General features: G+C 38.6%; 1 protein-coding gene across 1 annotated transcript in view; it reads left to right on the top strand.

Annotated features, from left to right (window-relative positions):
- Gpc3 (glypican 3) overlaps positions 1 to 17,357 on the top strand; it is a 346,519-nt gene that overhangs the window by 210,357 nt on the left and 118,805 nt on the right. The window contains exon 4 of the mRNA XM_052747238.1: positions 13,815 to 13,948. Within this exon, the coding sequence (XP_052603198.1) occupies positions 13,815 to 13,948 (134 nt within the window). The remainder of the gene's footprint in view (positions 1 to 13,814; positions 13,949 to 17,357) is intronic.

Raw genomic sequence — 17,357 nt, 5'->3', positions numbered from 1 at the left:
ATTTCTCATGCACTTCCCCCTGATTAGAAAACAAATAAGTACAAAATAAAATGGCCTGAAGAAATTTCTGTGTGATGTACTGTTTCTGAGAGAAGGTAACAGTTTCAACACTTGGTTGCCTGGGAACCACTGGAACCCGGATTGTTGGTTATAACATTGATTTCAAGAACCTTCCAAATCATTAATGTGAGTAATGCCATTCTTTCACCAACAAGGAAACTGAGAAGCAGGTCAAGGGAGAGAAGGTGAATGTTGAGCACAGGCATCTTGAGATAGCCATGACATAAAGCAGTTGAAAGAGAGAGTATGTTAAGATGTACCCTGTGCCATCTTTTAACGCCGGCAGTAAGTTACAGGGTAGGATGGCGTAAACAGAGGAGATGAAAAGCAACAGCTCTTTATTGAGTGTCACTGCCAGGAACCTTCATTCTGGGCTTCATTTGTCTGTCCCTTCATGGAACCCTCACCTCAGCCTCATAAAGCAGAACTCATTTTTCCCCATTTTATGGATGAGATGCAGAGACCTGGAGGAATAAAGTAATTCTTTACCTTTGAGAAAAACTAAGAGGACTAAGATCATACAGCAATCTTTCAAGTTAGTCACCTTGCTGCCTGTCAATATTTCCAAGTTTGTAACCTAGGAGAGAATTTCGGGAGATGAGTATGCTAGGTCTGGAGGGAGTTCCTGACAGGAAGAACACATGGCTACCTCGCACAGTGGTAGTGTACAAGCCCATCGAGGTGAAAGGGTGTGCTTGCGATAGATGATAGATGGGAGCCAGCTGAACAATCTATGAGCATGGAGGTGGAGAGGGGGAGAAGCCGCGTTTGAACACATGTAATCAAAGGGAGGAAGATAGAGAGATGACAGGCATGTGGCAACCTGCTGAGAGAGACCTATTGAAAAGAGGATGGGGGAACTGGATATCAGGTAGGCGAGTGACTTAGGGAAGTGAATGAGGAGGTGATACAGCAAAAACACTCCAGAGAATTCTTCCCAGCCTGCTCTGTTCTCTCGACATTTGTATGAGGGGTATTTTTATGGCATGATCTAGCTGACTGAATACTAACTCCTTGCAGGCAATGCTTCTTTGGATGTCTTTATTATCATTATTGAATTATTTGCTTTTTGAATGTTTATGATGACTCATTAATTTGGATTCCCTAGCCTGGAGTTGATATTTGAAGCAGTGTCCTGAGGGGCCTTACCCAGCATCCTTTGCAGAGCAGTAATAGCCTGAATGCTACCGTGTTCTTTTGTTACCATACTGGCAATGTTCAAATCAAAACCATCCATTTTCTGATTCATGTATGTTATTAGCTCCAGCTGGGTGGCAAGACATGAGGCAGATACTGTTTTATATATTAGTGAAACCTAGATAAGCAAACAGAGAATGAAGACTGCCTTTATTAGAAAAGCAATCTTTTATGATATTTCTTAGCACCACGCAATGAGTTTTTAATAAAACTGAGTGGATAGAACACTCATGTGTCTGGCCTTGTTCCCCCTCCTTTGGTGCCAGATGTATGTGATTTCATGATTCTAGCAAGAGAGGTGTGCTGGTTTGTCAGTTAATCAAAAGTTGCTAAAGGAAAGTCAATACAAAGGAAGCTAATCATCATCTTGTCTTTTTCCTGACTGTTGGACTCCTGGTGTTTGGGTTGCCTGTTCTCTACGGCAGTATTAGCAACAGTAGTACCAGTGCCCTTCGTGCAAAGGGTGAGAAACTCATTTTCTTTCTCTTCCTTGTTATAAAAAACTGGAGACTGACTCCTTGGAAAAGCTGGAAGAATATTAACACTAGCTATGTGCAGCCAAGCATCACTTTTCCTCCCTCTCTTTTTTAGTCATATTCACGGTAATTCATTTCTTTCTCACACTTGTCCTCCTCTGGGCCTATGTCATTGAAGCTCCACTCTCACTCCCTATAAATTGACTCCAAAATGAAATAATTTGATTTTTCTTCAAGTAGAACAGTGGGTTTCAGGTGTCCCTAACTCATGGGACTGTGTCATCAATATAACCCATGAAACCATCCTAACTGTGCCTACCAACCTTTTCTAATCCAAGACATGTGTTTGGTACAAGCAACCCCTACATGATGTTCTAGGAAGGATTTTTTTCCTTTTAACTGAAAGTACCTTTCCTCTGGAAGAAAGGTTTGGTTAGAAATCCTCCCAAGTTATAGAGAAGCTAGATGATTTGTGTGAGTAGCTACACTGACATTAATTCTTGTTGCAATATTCTGGCCATCAGTTGAAAGCAGTAGAAAACTGTATGACCTGACAGTCACATTTGCTCTGAGATCCAGCTTCCTGTGGTAACGTGCTCCCCTAATACATTGCAGCCCATCTGATCCAATGTTGCCTCCCCCTGCCCTCACCCCCGCCAGGCATGGCCTCCAAGTTGCTTATTTTATAGTATTATTTTTCTTGACAAAATGTTCAAGTATGAAGCCTTTTCAAAGACTATGACACAGAGAACTAAGTTGTTATGTGGACATCACACACTTTATTATGGCTGCTGAATTATCTCCAGACAAAAATGGCAGGAGATGAGGAAAGGCAACTTGAAATTACTTCCCAGTTTTTGTAGTTTTGCTCTGAGGTCCATAGAATTTTAAGATCCTGCAACTGGAAATGATTATCTGATCTAATCCCCTATGGCTGACATTACTGAGGTCTAGGGAGATAGGAACTTCCCAAAATTATGTATTCTCACACTGTAGCTCTGGTCTTAATTCTGTAGTACAAAAAGAATAATAATTGACTTGTTCAAGTTTGGGCCTCTTAAGATATATTTCAGACAAAGGACTCATCATTCTTCACTAGAAATAAAAATTGGACCCTACTTTTTATATTAATGTTCTGTTAACTTATATCAATTATATATAATAACAGGTTCCACTATGGTGTTTTTATACATATGCATAATGTATTTTGATCATGTTCACTGTCCATGTTACCATCTCTTGTGCCCTTCCTATTTCCATTAATTCCTTCCTTCTCCTCAACTAGTCCCCCTTCTACTTCCATGTGTTTTTGTGTGTTTATAAAACCCCAATGAGTTTCATTAAGATTGTTTTTAGGAGCATAGGTGGGTGTTAGTTTACGGGAACATGTGTACCTTACCAGTAGTTATACCACTGAAGAAAATGGCTCTTCCATCCCCATCTGGAAGTTTATGCAGTGTAGTTGAAGTTGTGCAAATATTTGGGGGGGAAATCATGAGATTTCAAGATGGTATCCCCTCATTGATAGACTGGGCAAAGAGAGAACTCAGTCTTGGGTGTAAGGAATCAAGACTGATGTTTAAGGGGCTGAGCAGAAGAAGAAATTGGAGAGGGAAAATAGTACCTGTAGGGAAGAAGAGCTGAAGTGATAGCAGTGTCCAGCATTGCTGTCACAGAGGGTATGCACAAGATGACGCAGAAGGATATGCATGAGATGAGTCTCTTTGTGCCATTTCTGTTCAGAGGTCACAACGCTTCTCAATTCACCTGATTTTCTCACTCCTTTCAATCATGTTCTTTTCAAAATGTATCTCAGAAGTGGTTCTGATTATAACTTTGGCTAAAACCAATCAGCAAAGGTCTGTCTACAGTGGAGGGCAATCAGCAAAGACCCGAGGTATTGGTCAGCGATGATGTCTTCATTCAGATGGACGGTGGCTAATCAGTTTGGATGAAGTTACAATCAGAACAATCTTGCCACAGCACCACTGCTTACCAGGTGCACTGCTTCTCATACAATTTTAGGAATGGTGTGTGGTTGAATACAGTGAGTTTTTTATTATTTGCATACAAATGGATTATCAAAATTATCTAAGGTATATTTTAACATTTTCCCTTTTAACTCATCATCTAGTACCCCTTCAGCCAGTAAGTATTTAATTATAGTGAACACAATAAGATTCAAAGTCCTGACATCCTGGACTATGTGGTGCTTCCTATAGTCTGGAAAGGCAAAAATGTAACTGGGGATTTGGTGATAAGGTTCTATGTGATATTTTATATGTGTAATTTAAATAAGAATAAGTGTATGAAAAGCAAAAGGTATAAAAGTGAGGCACAGGCATAGATCAGTACCAGGTGAGTGACAAAAAATAAAGGGATCCATTGAACTCTGTCCATGTATGCATTATTGTTGTCCTTATCTATATAGTTGTTCTCTAGATAGTCAGAACACTTATCAGATAAATGGTTTTAGATTGTGCTTGCAGCTTGTCTTTTCATTTTCTTAATTGAACCATTTGAAGCATAAAAGCCTTTAATTTTATACAGTCCAGTTGATCTCCTCCCCACCCCCTTCTTGGTTGCCATGGCTAAGGAAATATTGCCAGATTTAAGACCACAAAAATTTAGATCTATGTTTCCTTCTACAGTTTTGTAGATATTTTTAGCAATTAAATGTAGGTTGATAATTGACTTTGAGTCAGTTGTTATATATAGTATGTGTTAGTTAGCTTTTCGTCACTGTGACCAAATACTTGGAAAAAACAACTTAGAGGGAGTAATTGTTTGTTTTTACTCATCCAAATTGTTTGACGGAGTAGAGAAGTTTGCATTATGGTGCTAGGAAGAGGGTAATTACCTGTAGTAGCTAGTGAGTTCAACTCCCAGCACCTACATGGAGGCTCACGACCATCTGTAACCCCAGTCCCGAGGGATCCAAGTCCTCTTCTGGTCTTCTTGGGCACCAGAGACATGTATGCAGGTAAACACCGTGCAAATTAAATAGATAAATATTTAAAGAATGCACTTGCTAGTAGGTTTTGTTGTTGTGTTGTATGTGGGCTATAGATGTCTGTGGTTTCCTTAGAATTTGGTTGGTCCACTCTTCCATTTCCTTGTTGCTATTCTGCCTGATGACATTATCCATGATTCAAGGAGAGAAGTGAAAACCAAATATTGTTGTTGTCTGGTTCTTCCTTAAAATGTAACAGTTCCCCTTCGGGTAACTTGGTTTCAGTAAATATACACTTACTTTGTTCTCTTTTGGACGAGTTGACACTTTTATCATTATAAAATCTTTCATTGTCTCTCTTAACAGGTTTGTCTGTCTAGAAGTCCACCTTGTCCTATATTACCACACCTATTGCAGCTGTCATTTGGTCCCAGTTGATAAGGCTTGTGTCTTCCTGTCTTTTCACTTTCAGACTATGTCTCTTTGTAAAAGCATAGGCATGTACTATGTTGTTTGGGAGCTTTCTGCTCTGAGGGCTTTAACTGTACCTCAGCCATTAAGCTTGTTGAGGAGCTCCTTGCAATGACTTACTCCCTTTTTGTTCTTTGCATGATTTTCTACCTGCCATGGAGATTTTTATATTAGGATACATTGGTTATTTGAAAATTATTTGTCTGAACTATGCCCATATGCCAGATAAAAGCACATATCACAGAATCATGATCATAAGTGTTACCACTGTTTGAATTGGAAAGCCTTTACATTTAAAAAATGTCAAGTGGATGTCCTAATGGCAGGTACAAGGCTTTGCTCCCAAAAGTATTAATTTTGCCTGCATGTGAAAATTTGATCATTGGCTTGAAACATTAGCAATTGTTTTCCTTGAAGGAAGGGGCTTGCACATTTAGTTCTGAGGAAATACCTACCAATCTTCAAGTTGGAAGACAGTTTGTATGCCAATCTTCCAGGTCAAAACAGCGTTTCATGAATGTTTAGTTTATAACATAACTCACGGTACATACATACTCTTGTTGAGTATCATACTTCAGTAATGTAATGGGAGTATTTTGAGTGTACATCCCATTTCACCACACATGTAATATCCAAAAGACATACAATAAAGGGTCAATTGCTTTTTTACTGTTTCTTCAAGTATATTCTTAAGTGAAAATGGCTATTTTTTAAGTGTGAGTTCTTGGCAGTAAAACCACACTGACTCTTGCAGTCTGGTGTCACTACTACACATGATTCAGTGCCAGCAGTTTTACCTGCCCCCACCCCACCCCCATTCCATAGCTGGTATACCATGATTGCAAATGTCATCAGATTCATTTGAGGAAACACTGTGTATTTAAACAATGTTTTTCAATGGTTTAGATACTTCAATACTACTAATGCCCTGCTCCCCCACCCCCACCCTCAATGTGCACACTAAGCTTTCACATAATAGAGCCTGGAAGATTAATTACTGCTGCTAACAACTGAATATAAGCAAAGTAGTAACTCCAGCCCATGTGTATGGAAGGAGGAAGTACGTTCTGTAGAGGATACATTCACTTCATTTTTTTTTCTGTTATAGCTTTAGTTTTATGTTTGCAGCTCAGACTTTCGTCTCTCTCTCTCCTTCAAAAGTAGCAGGATTTCATTAACTGACTTTCCCCGAGCTGGCATGCAGCAGTGTGAACTCTCCAGTGTTTTATTAGTTTTTCCACTGTTGTGTACACTGTTCTGGCAAATATAACACAGTAAGTTATCACCTAGGATATTTCAGAGGCTTTTACATTTCCACTTTGAAAAGCTGCAACAAACAGTTTTGACTTTTAAAGAACTCATAACATTTATTTTGAATATTGAATTTCATTTTCTTTAAAGTGAGAATGGTTGAATTCAAGAAACCACTATAACCTAGCTTGAATGGTAATGCTATTCTTAAATGTTCTCCTAGAGCAAACATAATAACAAATTATTTGTATTTTTAATGTGTTTATTTGCTCTTTGAGAATTTCATATAGTATATTTTGATCATATTCTTTCCCCTCCTACAACTCTTCCCAGGTCCTCTCCCTCCTCCCTACCCACTCAAGTTCATATTTTTTCTGTCTCTTAAGCAAAACCAATAAATTATTTGTACCTCTAAGGTCAAGGGGAAGAAAGCTTTTGCCTCCCCCTCCCATATTCTGATAATCAAACCTAGTTATTCATGCTAGAACCGTGGTCTACTGCTGAGATATATCACTCACCACCATAACTTTGTTTCTTAATTACAGTTGTAATCTATAGATTCACATGGTCCATGATAATTTTTTTTTTACAAAGAAACTCAGAATGTTTCATGGATGGCCTAGAATTTGCTGTGTAGACCAAGCAGGCTTCGAACTCAGAGAGATCCACCTGCTTCTGTCTCCTGAGTGCTGATAAAGGCATGAACCTCTATAACAATGAGTTATAGAGAAATTTTTAAAATAAAAGTATTTTTGCAAAATAAACTACAAATGTATATACTTCCACACAGATAGACTGAAAGTTATATACTTAAAAATAATTTTCAAATGATGATAGCCAGGCATGTACATATCTATAATACCAGCATAGAATGAAGCAGGAAAATGATGAGTTGAAGACCAGCCTAGAACACACAGATGATGGGACCCCACTCCCAGAGCTTCTGAGAAAATGTGTCTGAGTTTGGGCCCCCAAATTTGCATTTCACACAAGTGCTCACATAGACTGCTGATGCTACTTGTTTTAGGACCACAACTTTTTGAGTCTCTAGATGTGGGTCTTATTAGTCATATTAGACCTTGCCCTAAGCCTATTAAATGGGCATCAGTGTGACTAAGATCACTAAGTGATTTCTATTTATCCTGGAAGCTATTTAAAAGCGACAGCAACAGCCCACCAAAACATAGTTTGTAAATGTAAGAGCACGTCTGCACAGCATTAGCAATAGCTTTGTATGTGTCAGACCAGCCGAGCCAGGACTGACAGACACACTGAGGCAGGCTGCCAAAAGTATGTAGGCTCAACTACACATGAGTTAGTACAGGTAGGCGAGGCATTAGCCTTTGGGCCATTGCTTTAGTTCATCCTCATCTTCTAGCCAGGCTTGGAAGGCATTGCTTTTGTCTCAGTTTTAAAGATGCTAAAACTAAGAGCTTCAAGGAAATTAAATATCTTGTCTGATGTTTTGAAATGGTCAGATGATGAGCTGTTACTCAAAACCCAGGTGTCCTGATTCCAAATTATTCTTTTCACTTTAATACATTGATGTACTTCAAATTAAAGGCAAACTGATCTGTATGGCTTTCAGTTCTTTTTTTTCCCCCTAGGTTCCAATTTCAAGAGATGACTTGTATAAAATGATCGGGTAATGCCACCTGATTTCTGAAAATAGCTTGATTCCTAATACACTGCAAATTATTAGAGAGCTTTTACTTTAATGGCCTGGCAATTAATAATGAGTCACAGTAAAATGTCTGTGGGGTAGGAAAAAAAACCACATTGTCACCAGGTCTGTTCATTATTCTCTCTGCTCTATATCCAGATCAATCAATAGTTAATTAATAATGATGTGCTTCTTCAAGTGCAAGGTTATAAATTAATTTAATGCTCATATGCATATTTTCTGTACGGAAAATGAGTGGAAAGTGCCTGTCATTCCCATCTCATTGCATGAAAATGTATGTAACAATTACACACATATAATAAGAATGGTTTGCTTAGCTAAATGTTTGTTCCTTTCTCTTCATCAGTATTCATTTGAGCTACTTCCATGCAGTTTGTGGAAGCAGCGCAATCAGTTGAGTAGTGTGGCAGATTTAAATCAGTAATAAAAGCCCTGGGGAAATTAACAAGACAAAACATTAACCACAGACTAAACATTAACATACATTAGCATTTTTATTATACCTGTAGAATTGTTAAATGGGTATGGTTACTACTATTAAAAAGTTGATAATTTCAATGTATATTTTGTTTGAAAACTTTTCAGATTTAATTAAACAAAATTGTACAACAACATGGTATATGGTTTAAGAGAACAAAGCTCAATGTTTTCGTTTAACTGGAAACTTTTAGAATTGTCACACCTTGGCCCAAATGAATTTCAGGGGCATTATTTGTTCAAAGTAGTTCCCAAGAGCCCAGTTTATACTTAATTTGCATAATCCTACAGGAAAATTTATTTTGAGCTCTTCGAGCTTCTAATGAATCAGCTAATAAACAGAGACTAAAGTTATAACAAATATTTAGGAACATTTCTCATAAAACGTTCTTTGAGAGCACAGTAATTAGATAGGAGCCAGCAGAAAAGCTAATCCATAAGTCACTAAAACTGCGAATACCCTCCAGAGGCTCAAGAGTCTTGGTGGCCTCAGGGGCAGCTCCTGAGAGGAGAGTTGTGCTGATCTCTGAGTTCATCCCTGGGCAAACAGTTAGGTTTCCAAGGGCAGTATAATGTGTCCATGACTCTTCTAGTGCCATACAACCACCCATGAGAACTTCTTGAGTTCTGCTTTTGTTCCTTCCTCTCCCACATCCCTTCTTTCTTTCTATTACAGGCTATCTAAGTTAAACACATACATTTAAGTAACCCACACACATATGTGTTGCATTGCATATTTTGGGGGGCAGAAGTCAATATCAAATGTCTCCTCCATAGCTTGCCAGTTTTGTTTTAAAGACAGGATCTCTTGGTGAGCATACTGCTCCAGCAATTCAGTTAGGTGGACTGGCCAATAGGCTTCAGGGATATGCCTGAGTACATGTGCTGTAGCCCTGGGGATATGGAGGTACACACAGCTTTTATATGGATGCTAGATACCATACTCAGGTCCCTGTTCTTGACACCACAGGCACTTTTAATGACTGAGCCATCTCTCTAGCTCCTACATTATCTATTTCTTAAGAAAGAAAATGTAAGGATTCCTTAGGGTTAGTGAAGAATGAAAGAATATACTTGCAAAAACAATAGCCTTATGGAACCCAGAAGTGAACAAAGGTGCTTGCCTCACTAAACTCAACAGCCTGAGTTGCGTCTCCAGAAGCCACTAGACAGAAGGAGAGAAATAACTCCCACAAGTGATTCCCTTACCTCCCCGGGTCGCATGCACACAACTTCACTACACAAACAAATATTCATGTATATCTGGCTTCACCTCCAAAGAAACAGAGATACTGCAAAGACTCTTCACAAAAGGACTTGTTATGTTCACCCAGTATATTCACACTGCATGCTTAGTTACATCATCAATCTGTTTTTTATTATATGTGCACCATCATGAATCTAGTAATGAGTAAGAAAATTCTTCCCATGGTAATATAGTCTTCTAAGAAAGTAATTTTTACCTTTTATTTTCAAGAGAACCTGAAATAAAATATGGCACTTCAAATATTCTATATTCTTCCTTCATATAAGGCTATAGTGGCAGGTAAAGTGAAACCATAGCACTGAGAGAAAATAAGTACTATTGTGGGTAAGAGGTAGAAATGGGGCTATAGATGAAAGATTATGAGTGACAGTATGCTAAGTAAGATAAGCCATGTGCAGAAGAAACACAAATATCATGCAATCCCTCTCAAATGTAGAAACTTTAAAAAGTTGTTCTTTGGAAGAGTAGAGTGGTAGTTATCTTGAAGGCTGAGAGGGGTTAGAAGGAGGGGGAGAGATATAGAGAGGCTGCTTAACCAGTATAAAAACACAGAAGGAAAACTGAGTTACAGAAGAGTGCCTGTAATTAACAACTTATTGCACATTTCAGTACAAAAATAGAAAAGAGAGTCTTGGTCCAGTGAGATCATACAACAAGCAAAGACACATCACAGAGCCTGGTCTGAATTTGATCTTCCACACAAACAATGTAGCACACATGTGCATGGGCTCATACATTCATACATACAGATAAATAAATGTAAAAAAAAAAAGGGTCTTGAACGTTTCCAACATAAAAAAAGACAGACATTTGAAATGATGGATATGCTAAGTGCCTTGATTTGATGTCTGGACAACATATGTTGAAACATCAGTGTGTACAGTTGTGATCATTTAAACAGAAAGAAGAAGCAGCTTGTAGGCCGAGTCTCCTGATGCTCGGATAATGCATTTGTTTCCTGTATACATGAAGACAATACTTGAAGACTCTGTTGGAGAGAAATGGTGCTAGGATGGCCAGAATGACTTGGTGCTGAGAGTACACTCATAGGCAATGCCTTCTTAGTTGTCAGGCCTTGTAACACTTGAGAGAGCTAGTGCTTCTCCTGTCCTAGGTTCTGGCACACAAATAAAGGCGCCATTAGGAATCATGGTTCCAGGGAGGGGGGGAGGTTTTAAATTCCTAGTCTTTTGATAGAGACACCCACATATCTAATAAATTTACTCCAACTAACCAGATTTAAAGGTAGCAGCATTCTTGACCAGGTACATTACTCAGTGAAAGGAAATTGGATTGCATTTCTTATTTAAGAGTTTAATACTCCTAGGCAGGCTATTGATTTCGAAAACAGCACCTGAGAGTCCGGCTTCTTTAGTGAGTGCAGCTGGGGAACGTGACTAAGGTACTACACCATACTTTGTGGTTTATCAAGTGAGAAGCTGAAAGGCACCGTCAGTGGGAATACCGCATCTCTGTCAATTATGCTTTCTGTTAGCGTCTAGTCTCAAAATAAGCTCATGATATTTGCTTCCAGATTTGTGTGTGGAGGTGAAAGATGTGTTGAGAGGATCCTAAGTGGGGGCAGGCTACCTTTGACGAACACTTTGTGTGAGAGAAAACTGGATTCCTGGTAGATTAGTGGAAGAAAATAGAGCCTGTCTGATAAGGCACGACTTATCTCAGACAGGAGTTCAAGGTGTTGGCAAGACGCTGTCATTGTCTCTTACCCCACACAGTGCCTTGGAAAGTCTTCTTGATAATGCCACATTCGGAACTTGGGAAGGAAGATCAGACTACTGCCTGGCTACTTTGTCCTTTGTCCTTAACTTTCCTATTTTGCTTCAGCTGCTCCACTTTCTAGTAGGCTGGAATAGGGGTTGGGAGCAAATACTTAAAGTCATGTTATGGTCCAATAAGAATTCACTGATACAAAGGGTCGATTTTCCATGGGAAGGGTCATCTTACAGCTATGTTATTTTTTTTACCTATTTTACATATTGTATGTGGAACAGGTATGTAAAGAGAATGTGGCCTGTGCGCCTGAATATGATAATATTTTGAACCTGGTAAAACAGACCCTCACATAGATCTATGCTCATGTCATAATATATAGACACCTAAAGAACAAAAATAATGTTTATATCTTAAATTTATCTGCAATTTAAATAACAATAATAAATGAAATTTACCTGAAGTTTAAATAATAATAACAACCATGTATTGTATTAGCCTGTTGACATAAAGTTACAATGTAGTCTGCCAGTTATTTCTAGCCCCTACCTAGCCTAAAATACCCTAGCAAACTGCCCAGGTAGGATGGATTCAGAGAATACAGATTTTTTACGTGAAGTTAGAGTTAGCCCAAGTCATATGGTGTGGCATAGTCACATGTGAAAATTTCAGTGTCTTGCATTCCAAAGTTAGATGGAATATTTTCCAGGGTTTTTATTCTTTTTCCATGTTAGAATAAATGATTGAGGATGGCTAGTTTGAACATAAAATGATGGGTTCTGTCTTTCATAAATGGGGGTAATTCTGCTGCTCATTTAAGATGTTTTCTAACTCAAGAATTTACATGGGAAGCCTGCCAAAGTTATGCAAACTGGGCATGTATGCCTCTATGTATACATAGATCACCCAGTAAGGGCTATTGAGCCATCTTAAGCCATCCAGATGCCAGATGACCCCACAGACTCAATGGCTTATTGATAGACTGGCATTTGGGGCCTGGTCCTGTAATGGAAAATTCCTTCAACTCACTTATTTGCCTGGCAGTGCGTAAAGCCTGCTCTAAACTGTGTGAAGGGACAGAAGTGGCACTCCTAGAGCTCCTCTCTGTGTAGTCACCTGAGCTATGTTAGTTGGCGATCTGTTATTGAAGCGTGGTTCTTTTTCTTTCTGAAACAATATGGAAGCAAATGAAAGGCGGGCATCATCTTCAAGGGAGGTGGAATTGTGTTAAGATTTGTAGTCAGACTAATGGGTTCAAAGATAATCCAGTGGGTCTGGGCCTGTTTGCTTTAGGCAAGTCTCTTAACCTCCTCGAGCCTCAGTTTCTTTATAAAGTAGAGGTGGTAATATTTAACATAGAGTCTGGCACAGGGAGCCATGTAACAAAGTTAATAGTCACACACACACACACACACACACACACACACACACACACACACACTTATGGAAGTTGTTTTAGACATTATAGTCAACAAATAATTTAACCACAGAAATAAGTTAGAGTGGAGCTAAGCAAGCAAGCTGGCATCATTTTTTAAAAATCTTTGCCATATGTGTGTGAAAGAAGTATCCGATAAGTGTTTTTGAGTGGATGTGTGAGAAGTAGTAGAAAGGATGGAGAAAATCCAGCTGTCTTAAGTGCCTGTACTCTTTTCATAAAATCCTGCAATTATTTAGTTGGTTCCTCTGATGACACTGACTATAGGTTGGTTGATATGCTTGCTTCCATCAGGCCTTTTTAGGAAATCCAGATGAGCAACTATACTGACATTTTTTTCAAAATATTTTAGCTTGAGTCTAGTAAGGACACACTTAGGAATGGGGTGCACTTTGTGTATGGAAGGCTGCTCTTCTATCAAGAGGCTACTCAGTGCCACCCCTCAAACCACTTCATCTCCTATATCAGATTGCCTCAAATTTCTAAATTGCCTTTTGTGAACTTCTACCTACATCCAAACAGCAAGTGCTATTGAAGGATATGAGTACAGTGAGGCTTGGGTAGAGAGGCCTCTCCAATGTTTTCCCTTTCATCTTAAGGATCTGAGTAGACTGCACTTAGAATGGGTACAGAATTCCTCATCGGTCTTCTGCCTTCCTTTCTCCTTCTGCTTCTTTTGACTCTATTAATGAATCTGTTCTGCTCTTTGAAGGGAAATTGAGGGAGGAAATTGCAGTGTGTCTCAAATCTGTTTCTGCCATCATATCTGTGAAAGCATTGTACTATTATATTACATTTCTTTTTTTCAGATTGGCAAGTTGTGTGCCCACTCCCAGCAACGCCAATATAGATCTGCTTATTATCCTGAAGATCTGTTTATTGACAAGAAGGTATTAAAAGTTGCTCATGTTGAACGTGAAGAAACCTTATCCAGCCGAAGAAGGTGAGAGAAAATTTCCCCTCCACTTCAGCATACAATTAGCCATTGTGTTTTCAGGTCAAAAATCACTGGAGCAAAGTTTCTTACATACATGTTATTTAGTTCTTCTGAGTAGAATGCTTAATTAATATCTACATTTTGTCTGTGTTAAAGAAAAAATGATACTGTAACTATGCCATATATAAGTGTAAGCTTTCTAGGTATAAATATTTAGTTCAACAACACAGGGTAGAATGAACTTCCCCATTCAGGACCCCTTATTGAGTAAATAAAGTATTTTCTGCTTACAAGGAGATCTTATAATTCAATGAACTGGCTTGCAGTTATTTTCATTATTATAACAGTGAGTTCACCAGAGAAGGGAGTAGCAAGACATTCTCAATGTGCTCACATGACTCATTTTACACAAAACTAAGTGTATGTTTCATAGTTCTTAAAACAGCAGTGAGGATCCAAAATGCAGGTTCTAATTCCCTTTATTCCCATCCAACATTCACCCCTACTCAGGTTCACTCCAACAGCTTCTGGGTTATAATTAAGAGGTAAAAATCATATGAGAAGCCCAGCACAACTCTTACGAGAATCTTACGAGAACTGTGTTACCCAAAGAATCACACATGTAGCCAACCCAACTCAAGGATAGTTAGGTATTAGTCTTTTGTTTTCTTTTTCTTGTTCTTGTTGAATTTTAGGGAGTTTTGAGAGATTGGCCTACAGGTAGAAAATTAATATGAGTAACATCTCAGATGTGGGCTATTTTTTTGTTTATTTGTTTGTTTTGTTTAGTTTGGTTTTGGTTTTTGAGATGGAGTCTTTTTATATATTCCTGGCTGTCCTGGACCTCATTGTATAGACCAGGCGGGCCTCAAACTCACAGAACTCTACCTGCTTCTGCCCTTTGAGGGCTGGGATTAAAAGCCTGAGTCATTGTGCACAGGCACCTAGCGATTGTGTCTTTCTGTTTTCACAGTCCACTGCTCTTTGTTTTCATTTTTGGTGTTCTGAACCACTCGAGGAATTCACTTCAGTCTGTGCAGGGCATTGGTTTTCAACTGGTGGAAACTTTCCCACATTTGACTGAAGTGAATTATATATGCATGTGTCTATCACTATTCAGCTCAACAGTAACTTATCAAACACCCTGTAGTGCTACAATGTGTGCTGGTCAGTGAAAACACAAAGACGCAATCTCTAGGGCAATCTAGTGGAAATAGACTCAACTATAAGCAAAAGCTGAAGAATTTTCAAAGTACAGAGATAGTTTTCAGAAAGACAGACCCTCCACTGAGTGATCTTCAGGGAACGCTTCACAGAAGAAATGGTTTAGTAATTGGCAGTAGTCACATATAGAGCTTTCTTAAAATAAACACAGTAAACCAGCCCAATCTTGAAATTGCCCTGTTGCTATGTATAATTTTTATGTATCAATTAAAGGTTAAAAATAAAAAAATTAAATAAATTAACTTGTCAATCCAGATGCATTTATAAATGGGACATTTTTGGAAGCCTCTGCTGTATGGCTTCTATCTATTTTGGGCTCTGTGTAACCTATTCCCGTTCACTTTCCTGAGGATAACTGTTAATCTAGATACTGATCTTCCAGGGAAAGAAGACATTTATAAAGGAGGTGTTTCACTCTGGGCACTCAGATAGGATATTTTGTTTAGAGTCTTTTTTTTTAACTTGTATGCAACTTCCAAATAAATGAAATGATAGTAAGAGAAAATGACAAAAGCTGTAGATTGAAATTAATGTCAGGATTCTTTTGGGTGAATGTTATTTGAAAGGTTTCTTTTGAAAGAATGTTAGTACCTTTATACATTTCTCACAGTACGGCATTTCACACTCTTAAGAAAAATGGATGTGTGCATCTATCAGCTTCTATCAATGACTAAAAACATAATTTGGAAAGGAATGCTGGTATAGTACTCAATGTAGTACTCAGCTTGCAAGCAAGCTGTCTGGGTCTGATTATAAATTGAAAAGCCCTTTGCTTTATTAAAGTAACAACACACAAAGAAACACAGGATTCCTTTGGAAGCATTCAGAAATCATCTGTTTGTTTTGTCTGCCCCCAACTGGGTACTTTGCAACACACAACTAGTTTTAGAAATAGCTTAGCTCAGTTTAAAGGCAATTTTATACTTGACTGGCGGTCTGTGTATGGGATTCATGTTTTCTTTAAGGAACACATGTTGAAATTTAGAACACTGATGGCAGAATACCATGCACTTAGATTACGTCAAAGCAGAAACAATACAGTCATCAGAGTCTTTTCTACCTCTGGTATTTTTAGAACATTGGGATTGTCCATCACTTCACTTGTGATACTGTATACCTGGTCCTTTTCATATCCCACATACTGTTTGGTAGAGCACATGAGTAATATCTTTCCCTTTTCAAATTAAAATTTGGTAGTTGAATAGTCCACCCAACACCTATCCACCAAGCTTCTGGCCCAACCTCTAACCAATGATAATAAAGTTACTGTCCCTCTACCTAGTGGAACTACCTCTAAGTATTGTAACCTCCTGCTTCCTGGAATTCCCCCTCTGACTTAGTCTGAAGTGGCAATGGATTAGGTAACACTAAGAAGTTACATAAAGAAAAAAAAAGTACAAGCTGATCTCTCCCTGATCCAAAATCAAGGCTAATTCTTGCCCCCTCTCAGACTACCACTCTAAGTTTTGCTAGGCAGCCTTGTAAGTTCAGGCGTATCTTCTAGCTGCTGATGAAAGCAACAAAATATATCTTGAGTGTGTCAAAAAGGAGTTTCAGGTCAGGTAGATGTTATCTTGCCCCTACGTAGGACTTTACAATCAAGAGTTGTGAAACCTATCTATATGCTCAGACTTAGGTTCTGATGAGAAGAGGACCCCTACCCAGTCCAGTCAAGAAGACAGACATAGAAATATATAATGTCTTATAAAGACATCATTTCCCTGACAGAGCTATTTACAAAAGAGTGGCAGGATCACAGATGGAAAAGTTAGCAGCCTTCCTAGGAGTACCAAGAAAGGCTACATGGATTAGGGAGCTTTTGAACTCAGGCTAAGAGAAGAGCAAGAATTCAACAGATAAAGGAGAGAAAGGATGGCAAAATGTTCCAAACAAAGGGCATGGGAAGAGAGGAAGGATGCTTGTGTCTGGGGTGGCAGGAAGTTGTCGTTTGAGGTTAAAGTGGGGGAAGTCTCCTTCCTTCAGAATTAGGCATGATCTCACTGAAAAAGTCAGTTTGCTTTTTCTACTTTTCTGTCTTTTCAAATTAAAACAAAACAAAACAATGAGCTCCTATTAGTTTACATTAAGGGAAAAGGAACCTTAATCATAATCGAAAAGTTCAGGATCTGCAGTCAGGGATGAAAGGCTGTGTTTTACTTGCACTGGTTTCCAATTAGCACTGCTTTGATGC

This window comes from Peromyscus californicus, unplaced genomic scaffold, assembly GCF_007827085.1.
Source record: "Peromyscus californicus insignis strain IS unplaced genomic scaffold, ASM782708v3 Scaffold_10__1_contigs__length_136768540, whole genome shotgun sequence".
Taxonomy (NCBI): domain Eukaryota; kingdom Metazoa; phylum Chordata; class Mammalia; order Rodentia; family Cricetidae; genus Peromyscus; species Peromyscus californicus.
The sequence above is the reverse complement of the archived record's forward strand: the minus strand, read 5'-3'. Positions and strand labels throughout refer to the sequence as shown.